We start from the raw sequence: 20,202 nt of genomic DNA on the forward strand, positions 1-20,202 counted from the left end.
CAGGCCCCCCGCCTCCTCCCCCTCCTCTGGGCGGCAACCCCCCACCACCTCCACTCATGGGGGGATTCAGTTTCAGTAAGATGTTCGAAAAGCCCCCTCGGAAGCCTGCAATTGAGCCCGCCTGTCCCATGAAGCCTCTGTACTGGACCAGGATTCAAATACACGACGATAAGTATGTGCAACGTATGAATCTGTTTCACCACGTCATGGATGTAATTTTTCAATCAGTAATGATAAAATATTGAGACATTATTGCTAAGTGGATTGATCATACAGGTAGCGGCTCTTTTTAGGGCAAGGAATGATACACTCTAAAAAGTGCTGGGTCAAAAGTAACCTAAATTGGGTGAAAGAGCGAGCCCAGCACTGGGTCCGAAAGGGACTGAGCCGATCCTGGGTGATTTATTGCCAGCGCATTGGCATGAGGATTTGACCCAGCACCCTGGCTCAAGATTTTTATTCAACAATAGATAAAAAAATGACTCATATTGATGAGAAAAAGCCGGCAACAAATTGGTTACCAAGTTGTAAGTGGAGTTGTTGTTAAAAATAGTAATTTTATGACCAACATTTTCCAAGAAGAAGAAAAAGGCCCTTTCTGTCAACTTAAAATGCCATCACAGTTGCTCAGCGCTCAGGTAATGACCAATTATGGCTCATCTGTTTTCTGAAGTTGAGCCATCGTGATTGGTCGTTACCTGAGCTGTGAGCAACTGTGATGTCATTTTCAGTCAACAGCAAGTGGCAAAATAGGACGAACAAAAACGGGTGGATTTTACTGCTTCACTCATATTACACAAAGAAAATATTAATCTATTTATTGGAACGACCATTTTTAGCTTGACTCCCCTTGAAACATTCATATCTTATCTTTTTTAAAAAATAATTAAAATTGCAATTTGTGAATTCAGGTATATTTAACATGGCGAAGTGGGGGTCTGTCCAGGACAAATTGTTCACCTCAGCGCCATTCCCTTGCACTCAAGAGACTGTATTTGTAAGTGGATTATCCAGCCCATTTACTGTGGTTGTGGTTGCTGCCTCGTGAGTGCCAGGCGTTCTACTTTATGAACGTGTATTTCCATGGCTGGATTAGTTGGGGGAAGCTAAATTTTGATCCGTGCATTCTCACCGGACCAGGCACCACAGCAGCAGCTATAAATGTAGCCATAAAGTGTCGAGTTAAGGCGTATTAAATGGGTTTAACCCTAACTGGATCAGCTGTGTGATCTTTTTTTTAATGGTGTGATGTTATGAAGAGTGTGGAGTTTGAAACGTTGCCAGGTCCCCAAATTTGAACCAAAGCACAAATCTTAGCTGGCAGCTTAGACGACAGACAACTGAATGAAGGAGAACAACATTCATTCAGTCTATTCAGTAACGGAGTTGTCTGTGGAATTTTGAGACTTTATAGAATGTCGTCTTGGCGTGGTCAGTTAGACTCAACCTTAATTTTGCGCTCTCAGCAATTCTTGTCAACTTTAAGTCATGAGCGGCCCGTCAGCACTTTGCTTTGTTTTTAGTGGCCAGTTAGGTAGACGAGGTTAAATCTGTCTGTAAGTTCTGTTTTTTTTTTTTCTTTTTTGTCTTTATGCTTATAACATTCTAGTCTGATTCTAATTAAAGCCATGAGCACAATTATTTTCAAACGATAACTGACACAAGAGAGTTAAAGTACGCTGACTGACTGAGTGGATGAAATAGGCGAGGTTCTTCACTTTGTTACCTCTCTGAGTCACAGCAGACTTGGACCTCCTCCACAATGTTCATGCTTTCACGAGCCTGGCCACATTCTGGAAAAATTAGGTATATGCTTCGTTGAAGGCAGTCTAAATACTGAGAGATTTTGAGATGAGAGTCAGCAACTAGTGGCAATCTCATATCACCGCAGTCTGGGTAGTCAGTCCTCCAAGATGGCAACATTCGTCCCCCACGGAGTCGTGTTTAGACTACTTCCAGAATTTTGGAGTAGAGAAAAAAAAAAACGAGAGATGAGATAGTCTAAAATCTAAAGGTAGTTACCTAGCTTTATCATCTATCAAAGAAAATTGTAGTGCTGTCAAGAGATTTAAAAAAAAAGTGAGATTAATTAATTATGATCTGTAATTGATTGATCTAATTAATCTATATTTTAATCTCATCTAAAAATTGCTGAGAAAACTTAAATTCTCGAGTTTGATTTGGCGAAGAGCTTTGCTATGGCTCGCGATATTGCTAACGCTTTCGGTGCGAACGTTAGCTGTGGCTGCACTCGCGACTGGGTGCTCTGCATTGATGTGGTAAGCTAAACTTGAGTTGATTCGGTGGAAAGCAAACACCTTCCAAATTAGGCACACCACTCTCCCTTTATCAATAGTGCTGTTAGGGTGTTTTTTTGGAATGTACATTTTCCATTCATTGGGGCCGAGAACTCGCACATGCTCCGCCATTTTCACTTCTCCTCTCCTCACCGCTGCTTACCTGGCCGTCCCAACTCAAATGGTAGCCTATCAGCTTATGCAAAACAAGCCCAAACATAATGACAGCCAATGTGACTGACCATTGTTTCCCACCCTCAACAACTGGAACACAGGAAGCCAACACACAAAAACGGATTTTGTAAAAATCCCACCTACAGAAACAATGAAGTTAGAGATTAAAATTTAGATGAACGTGTTAAATATGACTGTAATTAATTATTCGCAATTAATGTGCTAATTTGACACCTCTCGAAAATTGTCCAAGCGTCTTGTTTTATGTTTAGTTACACTTTAACCTGCTGGACCATTTACACAGTGTAAAAGGCTGAGCGATAAGAGGTAAACTACAAGGCAGTGTTTTCAGTCCTTTTTGGATGTGAAAGTATTGTCTCTTGATTTGATTACCATAATTTAGGAGGGCTAGCAGATGACTGGTGTGTTGCTAACAGCATAGTGTTAAACATCCTCTTGAACTTTAAACAGCGCATGTTCTTGTTTCTACATCTGTTTGTTTTTATTATCCATGTTACTCAGCAACTTCTGAATTCATTGTAGTTCATTTGTTGGATATCTTCCATAAGGACACAAACAAGCTTGCATCAATGTGTAGTTGTATTTATCACCTAGGGCATAACCAGTGCTTTTTAAGGCACGCAGTACAGTCTGGTTTAGAAGGTTTTGCTCCATGTTTTTGGTCTGTCAGTGGAAATAAATATGTAAAATATGTGGCTCGGTTCAGTCAACATCTGTAATATTCCACACATACAACACACGATTCCTGCTTAGGAAGCTGAATCTGAGCCTTCATCTGATTACTGCAAATGTTCTGTTCTTTTGTTTTGTTTTTCAGCAACAACACTTTGTGGGGGTCTCTAGAGGAGCCAGACATCATTGATCCGAAAGAGTTTGAAGATCTTTTCTCCAAGGCCACGTCTCAGCCATTGAAGAAACCTCTGTCAGACACGTACGAGAAGAAAGCCAAAGCAAAGAAGGTAGATGGACTTTATTTCCACTTACTTTTTTAGTTTTGTTTATTCCTGGAAATTACAGACGTATGCATCTTGCTCAATGCAGGAGCCTCGGGGTGTTTATTTATTTTTTTCCTCCCCTTGGAATGATCTTTTATCTTGCTTTGCTTAAGCAAGCCCTTCTCCGTTGGTTATAAATTAAAGAAATAACACAATGTGACACAGGAAAAATTCGCCCTCCCCCAGACTGCCGTTTGCATTTGTTAGTCATAGCATTGGGCAAACACACAATTCAGCTTTATGAGTTCACTCCTTTGTATATTCATTGTGGGAGACTATAAAATACGCTGTTACTTTTTCTCTCTTCTCTTTTTCTCCTCTTTTTTGTGCCCTAACCTCTGCATAAAATCTGTTCCCGGGCACTTTCAAAAGGTAAAAATATAAAATATAAATCCAGATCAAACAGCCGCCATCAGAAAAACCTTTATTTACTGTATAGGCAATGTTTTAAATCCATGGTTCTCAAATGTTTTGCACCAATGCCACCTCAAAAAAAAAAAAAGAAAAATGAAGTTCTCCACGTACCGCAATAAAAAGCAACATTTAAATACAGTAGCTTGATTGCAAAAACTGTCGTAAAAATAATGTTAATTAAAATAATAAATAAAATCAAAAAAATTAAAATGTACTGCACTTAAAATTAAGGAAGAAAAAAAAAACGCTTTAATTACTGCATCACAACGGTGTATCTCAAGGCACCATTATACTTTGAGGGAAGTTAAAGGTGGATTTCCACAAACATTTGGTGGCATTTCAAATTGTACTGCATTCGACTTAAGAGGTTCCACTGTACTCACCCTTCACTTAACCGCTTAATGCTTTAAACATCTTGTCAGATGTTGCAGTTCCGAACATCTGCTGTAGCCATTGCCATGTCAGCATGTTGGCCGCCTTGTGGTCCTGACTGCGGTGTCCGAGCAGACTGTCAACTCTAAATCTATACACATCCCTTTTTCTGATCAATTTGTCAAGGCTCCACATGGGTCCACAGGGCCACAAAGTGAAGTGTGTGTGTGTGTGTGTGTGTGTGTGTGTGTGTGTGTGTGTCTGTGTGTGTGTGTGTGTGTGTGTGTGTGTGCGCGCGCGCGCGCACGGTGTTCTTGGTCTCCATTCTCAAATCACCCCATTCAGTCTGGTCACTCTTAAAGTGGCAAAAGCATTTGATCCACCAAAGGCAGCCACAACCAGACACAAATCCTTCCAACTGTCTCCTGTCGGGACTGACATCAGCTTTGCAGAAGTCTGACCCGAAGCATGGAAACTTTGCTGGCACACCGATGTAAAATCCTTCTGTGAAAAATAACACATTAAATTTAATCGGACCCACGATACTCATTTTCAGCTCCATGTTTTTTTTTGTCTTTCACTAACTAGCTTTGGTGACTCGCGTTTCTAAAGAAACAGGATTTAATGGTCCCCCTGTAGTTACTTTGTATAATCCCCCCGCCCCCCTCTCTATTGGTGAAAAGTTTCTGTAAATTAATTGGGAGTTGTCTAGTGTGGTTGTTTCAAATTGTACTGTATCAAAATGTTTTATGAGGCAGGCATTTATTTATAAATAAAGTGTCGAAATAGCCTCCCCCAAAAGCTGCTTTTTAAATATGAACATCTTCCCTCTTGCAAACTAAGATTTTAGAGGAACAAATGAATTTCAGCAATCGTGTGTGTGTGTGTGTGTGTGTGTGTGTGTGTGTGTGTGTGTGTGTGTGTGTGTGTGTGTGTGTGCGTGTGTGTGTGTATATGTGCGCGCACGCATGCGCGAGCATGATGGTAGCATGTCTTTCAGCATTTTATGCACTTGCTCCAAAAGTGTTGCCAGATCACGTTATCCCCACAGCCCGGGGCCTCAATAAAGTCAGAGGAGACGAGTGGGGCGGGGGACTTTAATGTATTCGTACATTATGCATATAATCCACTTCCCTGATCTCCAACAACTCCGCACAGCATAAGTGTAACATGGGGTTTTTTTGCTGATGCCTCCATGAGTGATAATCTTTATCATGTGTGCCACAGAAAGAAAGAAAAAAAAAATCAAAGCTCTTGTTTATTCTGGATCCTTTTTTATGTGCTGATTCGCATATCAAAGCAGAAGAGCCGAGACGGATGCGAGCCTTTTTTTTTTTTTTTTTTTTTTCCCAGGGCGGGAAGGGTTTCCTGTAATTGCTGGAATGTGGAAACAGTTTGCCTGTCACAGCGGTCTTGATTGAATGATGACAAAGGGAGCGAGAAATCAAATCAGTCAAAGAAAACGGCAATCTCCTCCACAAATCAAATGTGAATCAACTATGCCTCTCCATACACAAAAGAAACTCTTTTAACTGCTTCATGGGAATGAATTATGCGCAGTCATGGTCCGTTTATTGAAGACATATTTGGGAGTGGGTGTAAGATGAACACCACCGGGTGAGACTGAGGTTTGTTGAGTTTATCAAGGTGGTTATTGATGAGACGCTTGTTATTGCTGCCTGGGTGATAACAGACAAATAGTCGGGCAGACGGTCACCAGTGCTGCTCAGCTGTGCAAATTGAAACTGCTTGATTCCTCCCACTGTCGGTAATGTCGGCCACCTGCTTCTTCTCCCACGTTCTTCTTCGATCATTACCTCTGCCAATGACATTCGTTTCTTTTGGCATTTAAGTTTGTAATTTTGTGTGCAATGTCCCATATTGTCTAGATTTTTTTTTTTTTTTTTTTTTTTTTTTTTTTTTTTTAAATGCGGTATGCTTCCAAGGATATTTCTAGTACATTTTTTTGTGGGACATTCTTCCAAGGATATTTCTGTTACATTTTGGGAAGATTTTACATATTATTAACCTGTTTCACTTGCTGAGGTCAAGTGGAGAATAAACGTGGGACATTCTTCCAAGGATATTACATTTTGGGAAGATTTTACATATTATCAACATCTCCACCTTTTCTGCAGACTGCCTGTTTCACTTGCTGAGGTCAAGTGGAGAATAAACTTGTCCAACATTCATTTAGTGATTAAATTGCATGTTGGACAAGTTTATTCTCCTGGAGATTGATGCTACAAGTTAAACAGTAACCAACGCATGCCATTTGTAGCAGTGTATACCTTTTTACAGCTTTAAGTGTGTAATTCTAGATTGTCTCTATTGTTTAAATAAGCTTAGTATTTTGTATAAGTCTTCAGTTGAAGTTCTGAAACCATAATATGTTTAAACATTTCTAAAGAAACAATTTTGAGCCTAATTTGAAATAAATTATCAAGTAGTTCTATCTTTTTGTTCAAACCAGCTTTTTTTTTTTTTTCAACAATATGGAGGAAACAAAAATATGCCCTGATGTGCATGCAGGGTATCGCTCAAAACCCATCAGATCAGGTTGTTTTTGGACGGTTGTGCCCATTTAGGATGTCACCCAATATCGAAAAGGAGGTAACAAAATATCAGAAGCACAATCAAAGCAGTTCGCGTATTGATTTCACGTGGCGTCAAAAGCCTTAGCCAGGGTCTCGCTTCATTTTAATAGCTCCTTTGCCTTTCCACTTCAAAATTATTTGGCTTTTCTTGAGAGTGCCGCCGGACCCCCCGCCCCCTCCCTTAAAGATAAAACAGTTCCCCTTTGTTCCACGGGAGGGAGACGTTTGCTCTTGATGTCTACCTGTCCTAGCATCAGCATCGGACTCTTCGCCTTTTACCTTAGCTAAACTTCTATGAATGAGACCAAACATTCAACATCACTTGCCTTTTCTCATTAGCTTAACTGTCGAGGCTAATTGGCAAGTTGCTACAGCCACAGCGAGAGGGAAAGGCTCCCGGGCCGCTTTAAGTGTGGCCCGTCCAAAGCGGTTAATTAGAGGTGTTGAGGAAAGCCTGGTACTCAGCCATCCCGTGTCCATAGAGCGCGAGATCCCCAGTGATCCAGGTAATAGAGCTGGAAGCAGCATGGCACCCACTAACGCCCTGTAATGCAATACCCACTTCTAAGGCTTCTGCACGCCAGCTCCCACTGGACAACCCAGTAGCCGACAACACCATAATACCTAATGAAGAAGCCTGACACATTAACTTTTAGAGCAGGGCCTTACCTTGCCAAAACTCTCTTTGGCTTAACAGCTAATTCACCTATAAGTAATTGTGACCATGTGTAGGCACAAATAAAAATGCTGTGAATTTATAGTTTGTTATAAAGGGGAGAAAAAAATGCTTCTTGTTGCCTCGCTCTTTTAGACTGTCCTTTTATGGTGCCAGTGATGCCTTTGTACTTTCAGAGCGACTTGATATTTTTTGATGATATGTCACACGTGTTCTCTGGTGAGGCGGAGAAGGCGCTTTTCCCGTTTGGAGCGTGCAGGGCATTTCGCAGCTGGTTGTGTCACACTGATGGGTCGTGACATTGTCATTTTGTTGGGTCAGTGCAAATGTTTCCCAACTTCGGCTCTCTGCCTTACTCATCCATCAAGTGGCGAAGAAAGAGCTATTTACTCTAGGCACCCACCGCAGACTTTTTAGTCGTTAGTTGCTCTTTGAAAGGTTATTTTGCGTTTTATATATCGGTTATTTTGGCCCAATGCTAATAAACTGCCCATATCCTGTTATCCAAAGGAAATGGGAGCAGGACAACGTTGCATTAAGTAGAAGTGAGAGAGTGCATAGCAATGCTCTGTTCTGTCTAACAATAGCAAGGAATTTTGGTTTCTCTCCAGATAATCAAGCTGCTGGATGGGAAGCGTTCTCAAGCTGTCGGCATCCTCATATCAAGCCTGCATCTGGAACTGAAAGACATTCAGCAAGGTGAAAAAATAAATAAATAAATCCTGCATGCTATCAGCGTGTCTACAATCGTTTTAATGCCTGAAGCAAAGAGATCACATTTAGATGCCGTGTTCTAGATCAGGAACCAGACTTTCCAATGTTTCCATTAACCAATAAATTGGGAAAGGCTCTTAATGAAATGCAGATGAAGTATTTTTAATGTTAAACTGGGAGCTCAACAGAGCAGGATAATTTCCGACAAACTTGACAGCTTCTAATTTGTAACTCGAGAGGCGTTTTAGTATTTGTTTCCCTTTCAAGTGGAATGTGGGTGATTTTTTCCAGTTTCCATGATGGGAAAGAAAATGCCTCGATTTGTCAAAATGTGAGACAGCACCACTGGCATGCAAGCGGACATACCAGTGTAGCTAAGATCCCTTCTTCACTGTTTATAATCAGAAAGCCTTCTGCCGTAATTGAAGAACTGCACGGTTGGACCGCATGCTTAGTGGATAATGTGTGGAAAATGTAGGCGTGCATGTAAACACTTAAAATAGTGCAATCGGGACAGTGTTAGGTGGGCCGGGAATGGGTCTTGTGCTGGGATTGTGGCGGGGAGTGCTTGCCGCCTGGTAGTCTGAGCACGCGGCCAACGGATCTGTTTATTGTAGCCAGTGACGGTTTCCACAAGCCTAATGGGACTGACACCCCGCTAATGATCTAAGCATGAACAAAACCACCATCAACACTTAGCAGAAACTAAGCTACCACATAAAACACGAGCAAAGAAAGCCACGCATGCAACCCGCTTGCGCTCTCCGTCGGACCTCTTTTCCCGAGATGGGGGACACGACTCTTTTGATTTGACGCAATTGAAACTCAAGTTGCTATTTTTAGGACTTGCGACTCGCTTACCATTGGAACTGACTTGACTTAGGACTTGACATCTCAGCGGCTCGACTTGACTTAGATTTGAACTGCACGACTAGACAAGATATCTCATTCATCGTTTGAAATCTGCATTTTAACACGGTTTGGCTTTTTAGGGAGGAAAGCAAGAAAACTGTGAAAATTGCCAAAACCGTTTGTTTTGATTGTTGTGTTTCGGTTTACATCGTCATGCAAAACTACCCCCCTGTGCCTTCTATTTGAAAATGAGGTGAAGCAATCTGCACTAGGACAGTACCTCTTTTTTGCACCTAAACCACAGAATGTAAAAGAAGCAAAGTGGCGTGTAGCTAGCAATCAATTATGGAAAGCAAAAAAGGGTTTGGAGGGATTCAAGGATGATCATTATTGATCACACTGGGAAAAAGACAACAGCAACTTGCAAAGTTTTAAACTCAAAAGATGAGACACACAAATTTCACGTTTCCTTTGATCTTTCTGACGCATCTAAGATGAGACGAAGCTGGCTAGGTTAGCTTAGCAATTCAGATCACCAATCTTTGGTCAAATTACTTCCTACGATAAAATAATAAATAATACTGTACTTCGAAAGGCAAAAAAGTGATGGATTAGACACCAGACTCTGTGTCCGCCATATTTTATGTGGTCATGCCCCCATAAACGAATGAACATCAACTTCACTCAACGTCAAAAAGTGGCAACTTACAAAGTGCACAAGTTTAATGCCTTCCATTCATCCATTAACCATATTAACAGTGCGCTGCTTACATAAAAATATCAGTGAAAAAGAACACGTATTCTTCTCAGTAATTTAAGTGTAGCTATTCATTTTATACCTTAGTTTTCATTTCATTTTAGCGATGTAAATGTTCATTTAATTTTGAGAGATAATTTACTTTTTGTAGTATGATCAGTAAAAAAAAATATTATCACTCCAACATATGTTGTGACCAAGCATTTTTTGACTCAACTTGACTTGCTTGATTTTTTTTTTTTTTGCCCCCACAGTGACTTGGGACTTGCTTGACACTTGCAGGTTATGACTTTGAGACTTCCTGGTGTCTTGCATGTATGTGACTCCCTTGACACTTGCAGGTTATGACTTGAGACTTCCTGGTGTCTTGCATGTATGTGACTCCCACCTCTGCCTCTTTCTCCTGAATCCTGACTCCCTTGTCATTGTTATTTCCTAAAAAGGAACACTAACACCTGACTTGCGCCTGTTTTATGTGTCCTTGAATGGGAGGTAGAGGTAAAATGATCAAGTTAAAGCTATAGTAAAACACTTTAATTAATGCATCGAAGGATTTTTCTCCATCCCCTGGCCTACTTGCCGGGGATATGAACAGTGAACCCCACGTTTATCACAAGTGGCTCGTTCCAGATCCACCTGCAAAAACCACATACATTTAATAGCTTATTAATCGTTCCCACACGCTTCAAATACATGTAAACTTGTTAAAACATGCGTTAACGTATTAAAACACGTTTTAAAGTATTCCTACTCATTCTCGTGGGAGAAGACTTGGAAAAGACAGAACAAAGGTAGCAGGGAAGAACAGAAGACAGCCCTCTAGTTAAAGAGACGGCTTGAACTGCAGCCATCTGAGTGACTGGGGGACCTCAAGGTAAAGGTAGCAGGGAAGAACAGAAGACAGTCCTGTAGTTAAGGAGACGGTTAAACTGCAGCCATCTGAGTGACTGGGGGACCTCAAGGGCCACCATGGTTCAAGAGCATTAGGAGGGTCTCCCACAAGCAACACCTAAGCCCCCCTGTACACATACACACACACACGCACACACACACACACTTCCTCACCTAAGCCGATGAGTGAAAACTGGAAGGAGAGGGTGTGAGTTGGTTGGCAGGCAAGCTTTGATCTGTCGCCGTGGAGAGATATCCGGCTCCCCTCGGATCAGAGCGTTGCCATGCACACTGGGGCAGGCCCCCCTTTGGTGTGTGATTGACGGCTGCATGGCTGAGGGACTGAATAATCCACTCTAATAAGATGTAGGAAATGGACCTCCAGCGCTCCCCCTGAACCAGACATGGTGACCACATTGACAGCTTCACTGCAAGGGCAGCAGCTGGGAACCAGAATGCAGCATATGACCTTGTTAGCTGGAAGCAGTGCAGGATTGAAAAGAGAAGGTCTGTCTAGTATTAATGGAGACGCATTTGGACCAACATTTTCCAGTCTGTGTTCAAGTCTGTGGTGTTTTTCTATACGGAAAGAAAAGTAAATTCCTACTGCACTTCTCTGCCAATGGCACCGTTGACAGCAGAAATGACAGGGGATTCCTTTTTTTTTCTTCTTCTTTTTAAATAAAAATGAAAACGAAGAGAGTAGATAAACAGTTTTGCTGTGATTCGTTTTCCTGGTTACTTCGTGTCCCACGGCCATGGTCACTTGTTAGTAGCCCAGCAGAAGGGTGTAAATGCAGAGATGGAAGGAAAGATGAATGGATGGGAAGATGGATGGATAGATAGATAGATAAATGGAAAAGAGTGTGTGTAAGCATTGATAGACAGATAGATAGATGATTCCTGTGCCCCCTCCTCCCATGCTAAGTAATAAAGATTTGACACCTCTCCAGACACAGAGCAGTAGTTACTTTCCCTTTCAGCGCTGTCATCTATATTTATGTGAGCCACACATGATGAAGATTCAGCGAAACCTGTTATAGGAAATGAAGCACATACTGTAAATCACACACATTGTAATCAAAAAGGTTTTGGCTCTTGCCGAGTTACAGTCACAGCATCACTAAATTGGAGCCAGTGTTTGTTTTTTTTTTTTTTAATCGTTGCTCTTTAATTCAATCCAAATTGACTGAAAGTCATATGTCATTGCATTGGTTGCTACAACTAAACAACATTTAATTTTAAGTTTCCATTACTAGCGGGAAACAAAAGTTTGGTCCTCCCGTAGATGCACTGGGAAAGCTTTAAAGGCAGAAAGCTTCGGCCAAGATCCTCTCTCATTCACTTATTTATGAGACTCATTGTTGATCATTAACACTGTGTTTACTGTTTCAGCTGTTCTTACTGTGGATAACTCTGTTGTGGATTTGGAAACCATTGAGGCTTTGTATGAAAACGTAAGTACTGATACATCCAAAAAAAAAAAAAAAGTTTAGTCTTTGTGTCATGCTTATAGCAAATCTGTTTGTCGTGCTGTCCATCGGGTTTGGCAACATTTATTAGCATATAGAAGTTTTTGCACCTGTCCATTTACTGTAAGATGGCGTGTGCTTTCATCACAGAGGGCTACTGCTGACGAGCTGGAAAGGATCAAGAAACATTATGAGACTTCCAAAGAGGATGAGGTCAAGCTGCTGGACAAACCTGAACAGTAAGATGACTCCTGAAAATGTTCAGACATTCAGACTGTGCCATGTCTGTGCTAAGGGGGAGGTGAAATAAATACTGTATTTGATTGAAATGTGAAATGACTATGACAAATCACATTATCGCTGAAGTCAAACACTTCTTCCTGGACATTGTTTGGTTGATTCTCGAGGAAAGTGTGGCAACTGCCACTGATTTCAAATCAAGTCCAAATTTGGAATCAGCGCAATTAAATCAGATAGGGAGGTTTTCCATATTTTTCTTATCCCAGCAATATTTTATTGAGCAGCCAGTACTGAGACGTGTGTGCTTTCCCACTTCATATTACAGTACCGGTACATTATGCTTCATATTGTATTGTATTCATGGTTCTATGGTCACGATCACAGTGCTCTTCTTTATCATCATTAATACCTTTCTGTGGTTGAAAAAATAAAAAGCTAAAGCAAAACACATCCTTCAGAATTGCTTGTAAGAAATGCCGGTGTCTTGTGTTGTCTTCAGTTCAAACTAAATTTCAGGAGTATTTTTCTTCGTCAGATTCCAAATTCTACAAGTTTAGGGGCATTCAGTTTTAGATGTTCGATTATACAGTGTTACCCAATTTATAATGACACAAGCCATCACTGAGATGATTTGTTTGCATTGACTCAAGAGCACCGCGCTATCTTCATGGAAAAATGTCAACATTCCGAGCATGACTCGAAAAGAGTTCTTTGGTGTGTGAAAGGGTCGCCTCTGCAGTTTCATGTCGTCAAGGTTAAGTAGTTCGGGCCAGTTAATGAGGCCCGGATCCAGCGGTGCCGCTGATCCTGGTCTTCCGATTTCCATGTTTGACCAAAGCTGTCACTATGGCTGCCTGAGTCATCCCGACTCAGTGTCAGTGGGCTCTAATCACACAGGATGTTACAGCTCTGCTCCCCTCCGACACTCCACTGTTTACATAAGTCGTCCCGCGTCGGGCCGAGGCCAACTTTGATCAGTCCCTGGACGCCGCTCGGACATTTCTCCCCACCGACCCCGCAGCTCTTTCGAGGCCAGCCAAGCGACACCACCCATGACTTTGGCCTGCCAGGGTGCACCGGCACTGACTCAGCCGGTCCTGCGCAGGGAAGCGTGGCCTGCCAAGAACCCGGAATAGTCCTTCCTGTTAGACGTTTTGTTTAATTCTGTCATAACACATCTCACCCCCCCATTCTCCTCCTCCCCTTGTGTTTTCCAGGTTCCTGTATGAGCTCTCACAGATTCCCAACTTTGCAGGCCGTGCCCACTGCATCATCTTCCAGTCAGTTTTCCTCGACACCATCTCCTCCATCCGCTCCAAGGTGGAGATTACGATGAGCGTATGCAACGTAAGAACACCGCTTCGTTATGCTACCTTAAGGCTTTCGGTCATCAAGGTGCGTGAACGTATTTGTGTTTGTCAGGAACTGCTGGAGTGCAAGACTGTGCACAATGTAATGGGTGTCGTTCTGGCCTTTGGGAACTACATGAATGGAGGGAACAGGACAAGAGGTCAGGCTGATGGCTTTTCACTTGAGATCCTCCCCAAATTAAAGGACGTCAAGAGCAGGGTAATGGTCAACTAATTCAACACTCAAAATGCTCCGTCAATTATTTGCATTATTCACCCCCTTCCCCCCCAAAAATTATTATTTTGCAGGACAGTCACATCAGTCTGGTGGATTATGTGGTTTTGTACTACCTGCGAAATATTGATAGCGTGAGTTTTCTTCAGTTGAACAAACATGTTCGTCAAATACCTCAATTAAATTGTTGTGTTGTTATTCCTCCAGAACGCTGGCACAGGCAAGAGTGTCTACCCTTTGCTGGAACCACAAATATTATTCCAGGCTGCACAGGTCAAATTCGAAGACATAACGAAGGACATCAGGAGCATGAAAAAAGATTTGACAGGTCTGTATACCTTCTTCGAACCGTAACCCTTGGTCTCATTTCTGCGTCACACACCCTTGTTGAGATTTTGGTTGTCATGTGTCTCATACACGCAAACTGGATTCAGATATGTTGATGTGGTCATGAGGTAAATGAAGAAGAGTTACCCCAGTGGAGTAGAAAAGAGAGGCGAAAGGGGAAAAAAAAGAGAGTGGCACGTGATCAGACAGACGTGGGAAGATCAGACATGGGGAAACTTGTGCTTCTTGTTAAACAATTGCATTCAATGGTTTAGCTTTTTCAGCATCTATGCATGTCCACTCGCGCGACACTTTCCAGCACGTGTATTTTTGACATTTTCCATGTTAGGTTAGCGTCAAGAAATATTCCTACATCGGCACCGCTTAAAGCAGAGAACAAAACTATCCGTCCATCCATTTTCGAATCAACTTATCCTCACGAGGGTCGCGGGGCTTGCTGGAGCTTATCCCAGCTGTCATCGGGCAGTCGACGGGGTACACCCTGAACTGGTTATCAGCCAATCACAGTGCACACAGAGACGAATAACCATCCACACTCACACCTAATTTAGAGTGTTTCATTAACTTGCTATGCGTGTTTTTGGAATGTGTGAGGAAACCGGAGTACCCGGAGAAAACCCACGCATGCACGGGGAGATCATGCAAACTCCACACAGGAAGGCCGTAGCTGGAATCGAACCCTGCACCTCCGTACAGTGAGGCGGACGTGCTAACCAGTCGACCACCGGGCCACCCCGAGAACTCCAGAACAAAACTAAATTAACCTTTTTGACATCGCATAGGATTTCCCTCTGCATTCATTAATTATATACCTCCAAGGTTTCAAAAGTTGTAGTCAACTTTCTAGCCGGTCCGTCATGGCCAGCCAAGGCCACAGAGAGGTGAAAGGCGATGCCCCCGTGCGCCCCTTATGTCTGTGGTTATTTAAATCAACCAATAATACGGCATGTGAAAGCAATTAGATTTGCTCTCAGTTCTCCCCTCCGTTTTTTTTAGATCGCTGTTAAAAGAACTCTCCTCTCTGACCTGGGGGTAAAATACAAAGAGTCTCCCGAAGTAGCCAGACCCACCTCAAGCTGTCACTCATTTATGAGGGAAAAATGGAAGACCCGAAGACAATAAATGCAACACAAGAGCGCTCGTATGTGATCCGTCGCAGCGCAGTCTGGCACAGTAGTCCTCCGGGGTATAAGCATCACAAGGCGAGCGTTGGATTGTGGACTTTGGGTGAGCCCCACCTATGACTCCCACCAGCTATTATCCTGTGCAGCCGCCAGGAATAAATATTTATGCCTGCCTGTTATAAACTCGCCCCGAAGAAAGCAACTGGTCTTAATTACAACGCTAACACATTGTAGACAGTGTGAAACGCTCACACTGAGTCCCATTTTGAGATTTGACTTTCTCAAGCAAGTCTGTGTGCCCCTCACCTCATCCTGAGATGGCGACTGCAGTGTCATTACTCTCTGACCTTGGGTTAACAGTCAGGTGGCTTGGTGTTAGCACATCTCTTCCGGTGTTGGCCACACGCTTCCAAATTGCTGTTGACAGTTTGTATCAATGGGACATTGTCTCTTGTGATCATATATTTAAGTCTGCAGTAGTGTGTTTGCAAAACGGACATTTTTTGGGGGGGGGATCATATTGTACACACAGCGTTGTGATAGGATATATTTAAGTCTGCAGTAGTGTGTTGCAAAACGGACATTTTTTGGGGGGGATCATATTGTACACACAGCGTTGTGATAGGTGTCTGGGGTGCCATCCGCCAGATTGCCATTTTGCTTCTGCAGAAACTTAATCCACTTTGGATGGGGTTTCCTGTTTGGGGCGAGGCTGATGACCTCAATGTGGGGCAGAACAATGAGTGGATCAAACCCAAAGGATCTAAACCTACTGGCGCCTACAGAAACAATGTATGAACATTTATATGACGTCATGGACACACAGTGGACGAGTGGTGAACATGTCTGCCTCCTAATTTTGAGCTTCGGGGTCGAAAATCTGATCGACGGCTTTCCTGTGTTGAGTTCCCAAATTCCCAAAACATTCACGTTGAGTTCATTGAAGACTGTGAATTGTCCACTGGTGTGACTGTGCGTGGTTGGTTGTTGATAAGTATGTATAGGTACCATAATCTGCTTCTCACCCAAAGACAATCTGAGGACTGACGACAGCTCACCCGCAACCTCAATAAACACGATAGCTAAAAGATGAATTCAAACACACTCGCCACATGAATTACAGTGGAACCTCCAAAAAGTAAAACGGCACTCTGGAGTTGCCACCAAAAATGTAAAATATTGTCAGTTCCTTGTTTTTGGATGTCGGCAAAATTTGGCTAGCCTTTTTTTTTTCCATTGGATTAACAATGCAAACCCAACTTGCTACTGCAATTCTCATTAATTACAGTGGACAGCAGAGTGATGACGATCCCAAGTAGCTCAAAAAAAAGAAACACGGTTCTTTTGCGACTGGAGGGAGTTTAGTGTTTCACAGAAAGTCTGGCCCGCAGTTAGGCATTCATCACTGTGGCAAATCAGACAGGGTCCTGATGTTAAATGGCCCTTAATGTCAGTTTCAGACATGGCCTTTAGTCTGAAGTCCATTTTACAATGCGGGCTGCGCTCGGAACGCCATGTGTGAAGTCTCATACGCGGCCGTGTTGCGCTGTAGCACCCTACAGTCCAAACCGTGCAATTGATAAAAGGAGCTCACAATAAAATTAGGGCTACAAAAAGCGGGGTAATAAAAAACCTGCATTCAGTGATTGATACTATCATGAATGAATAGTTGTTCGATTACTGTTCGTTATGAAGTATAAATCAACTCTTGTCAGGCCATGCCATCCACTCAGCGGCTCATCTGTAGTGAATAGTTATTCTTTTGCATTTGTTGTGTTGTACTTTCATTTTCCTAAGTGGAGGCAAGTGTGGACTGAAGGTCAACTCAACAAGCTAAATGTCAGTTGTTTTTCTTCCCACTTACCGCCCCGCAGCCTCCCGCATTTGACTTAATTTCACGCAATAGCCGGTGGACGCTCTTCCGCAGGGCTTTTGCAGAATGTGCGAACCATTTGTAAGCGCAACTTAAGGACTGCGGGTTATCCGACTCGTGTTTATCTCTTGTGTGTGGGCTCCCGCTTGGATGCGCTTGCAGATCGCCGTTGGCTCGGGAAAGGCTCAAATTCTCTCGGGGGTTTGTTGATTTAACCAAACCTATAAAACGCACGCTAACATTCATCACCAAACTGGTTCTGTAAACGACAGAAGCATGCCAGCATTTTTTTTTCCCCCCCAATATATCTAGGTGGCAAGTAACTTGGCAGCTAAAGACGCTGAGTCTAACTTTAAAGATCGGTGCTGGCTCCCATCATGACCCAGACTGTCTGTCTGACCATCACCAGTTGAGACAGTTAGCAAAAAAAGAAAAATCTATGGTTGTGGTTGTCTGTCAAGTGAGTATTAAAAACACTCGAGTTACATGAGAGCTAACAATTGACCGTCACACACTGTCGTTACCTGTATAAAATACATCTTAGAAATCATCCGTCTCCATTTTGTCTGAAAAACCTCCAGATGAATGTGGAATCTCTGTCTTAGTTGTATGTAATTTGCTTGCACATCCCATGTCATTTGAATGCTTACACTTAGCTAGGTCGGTAGCTAGGTAGCTAGGTCATTGGTCATAGGTAACGGGCAGTCCGATTCATGGGAGCATATGTTGTATTTATATTATTCATTGACAAAGTGTGTGTACATATAGTATGTTGGTCAATATTGCTGCTGTGATGTTTTCGTGTTTGTATTTTTTAAACTAGATAGAAAAACGCCCGCCATTGGCTGGCAACCAGTTCAGGGTGTCCCCCGCCTACTGCCCGAAAACAGCTGGGATAGGCTCCAGCACACCCCCGCGACCCTTGTGAGGATAAAGCGGATAGAAAAATGCAAAATGAAAGTTCAGGAAAACACGCACCACTAAAATAATGCCATTTAAAAAAACATCATGATTCTCAAGTTGTTCTTAAAGGGGAAGTCAAGTCAAAAATGTTCTTGACAATAATATGTTCTATGCGCCCCCACTACTGTTTAAACTAGTGGAAAGAAATTTTTCGACTTGCATAAATGAGGTGAAAGTACACAATGTCTTAATCAAAGAAATGTTGTTAATTGGGAATTTAGGTTTCATGAACGAACAGTTTTTGTTGTTGTTGATGTTTGTTTTGTTTTTTTCCCCAAAAGTTAGAGAAGTGGTATTCTTTATAGCTGCTGTGGCTTTGTGGTATTCCCTCATGCAGAGTTTTCTGTCTGGAGTCTGGACCACATTTTGAGTAGAACCACTTCAAAATTGTTCTCTTTTGATTTTAATGGGTCTTTTGGAGTTGGGGTATTTCTGCAGAGGAAATGTGGTTTTTCGAACCAGGATATTTTGGTTGTTTTGTTTGTGTGTGCGTGGGTGTGTTGGTGTCTGTGTCTGTGTTTTTTTTTTGTTTTGTTTTCGTTTTGTTTTTAATATATTATCGTAAGTGTTGCTCTTGTCAATTTAGAAAGTGAATTTGATTCTGGCTGTTCATAGTTAAAACAGACATTTCCTCTGCAATGTCTTCAGACAATCAGTAAATAAAAGATGTAATCGAGTGAGTTGAGTGAGCCGCAGGTGCAAACGTCGGAAAGAGACAACGCAGCGCTTTTAACGCTTGTGTTTGTTGCAAAACAATGTAGCGATTTAGTCATTAGAAAGTGGAGGTATTTATTGCAGCCATTAATGACTTACAGGTTGGAACATGGTGCCAGAGTTCTCTCATCCGGCATCTGTGTGTATCGCATCCCAGACTTACTTTTGACAGGAAGTGGGAAAGGTATCGGTTGGAACGTGCTCAGTCACGGCTGTTTCCTGCAAGCGCGTGCAAGTCACGTCATTTGGCACAGCGGCGAAAACCCATCCGGAAACACAACACACGCACATGCACAGTCACCTCCGACGGAACCATACCAAAATTTTCACCTTCAGCATCTTTGCTGCTCTCTCTTCTTTTTTTTTTCCATCACCTAATTGCTTTCTTAGCATTACGTTATTCGTTGAACATCTTTGTTTTTGGACACCGCTGTGTTACATCTTTAATCCCTTCCAATAGCGTATAATTGATCATTTCCCTCCTTTTTTTTTTCCTTCCCCAGCTTGCGAGCGAGATGTACAGAGGGTGTGCGCTACCTCCGCACAGGAACACCTCCAGCCATTCAAAGAGAAGATGCTGGGCTTTGTTTCCACTGGTGAGTCAACTGTACAATTTTTGAAAACGTAGTGTAAATATGCTGTCGCCAAAGATTTTGTTTTCTGACAAACTCGCATGTGCACACCATATAATGTACAGTGTGCAACACTATTGTTGTACCGATGTCACTGGAAAATAGTTCATTTCTGAACACACCTTGTAGTATCTTCTCTTTCTGGTAAGAATTTCATTCCGATGGTGACGATATGAGCCAAATTTGTATGCAAGCAGCATGCGATCATTATCTAGAAGCAAACTATGCTCAGAAAGTAGCAAAGTCATAATTACAGAACATATGTATCTGAAAAACAGTTAAAAGCCAGAAATAAAAACAATCAAATGAAAAACAATCAAGTACGGCAGTCACTGAGCATCTTCGAATGACGCTTGACTCGCACCTTTTGTAAATTTGAAATGTTGTATGTCGGCACTCTGGTGCTTTACTTTTGATTTACATTTGTGAATTCCCATACCTATAATGAGCCACAATGCAGTGATTGCAATGCTTGTCAATCATTTGTCTCAA

At 42.3% G+C, this 20,202-nt stretch overlaps 1 protein-coding gene across 1 annotated transcript in view; it reads left to right on the top strand.

The window, feature by feature from the left end:
* The window catches only part of LOC109522909 (formin-1), a 48,317-nt gene that overhangs the window by 14,791 nt on the left and 13,324 nt on the right, over positions 1-20,202 (top strand). Inside the window, exons 5-14 of the mRNA XM_019881739.1 lie at positions 1-172; positions 3,310-3,451; positions 8,158-8,245; positions 12,156-12,217; positions 12,383-12,471; positions 13,690-13,819; positions 13,895-14,041; positions 14,131-14,190; positions 14,264-14,384; positions 19,582-19,674. The exon at positions 1-172 is cut by the window's left edge and continues 415 nt beyond it. Of these exons, the coding sequence (XP_019737298.1) occupies positions 1-172; positions 3,310-3,451; positions 8,158-8,245; positions 12,156-12,217; positions 12,383-12,471; positions 13,690-13,819; positions 13,895-14,041; positions 14,131-14,190; positions 14,264-14,384; positions 19,582-19,674 (1,104 nt within the window). The remainder of the gene's footprint in view (positions 173-3,309; positions 3,452-8,157; positions 8,246-12,155; positions 12,218-12,382; positions 12,472-13,689; positions 13,820-13,894; positions 14,042-14,130; positions 14,191-14,263; positions 14,385-19,581; positions 19,675-20,202) is intronic.

The sequence above is a fragment of the Hippocampus comes genome, unplaced genomic scaffold, assembly GCF_001891065.2.
Source record: "Hippocampus comes isolate QL1 unplaced genomic scaffold, H_comes_QL1_v1.1 scaffold587, whole genome shotgun sequence".
Taxonomy (NCBI): Eukaryota; Metazoa; Chordata; class Actinopteri; order Syngnathiformes; family Syngnathidae; genus Hippocampus; species Hippocampus comes.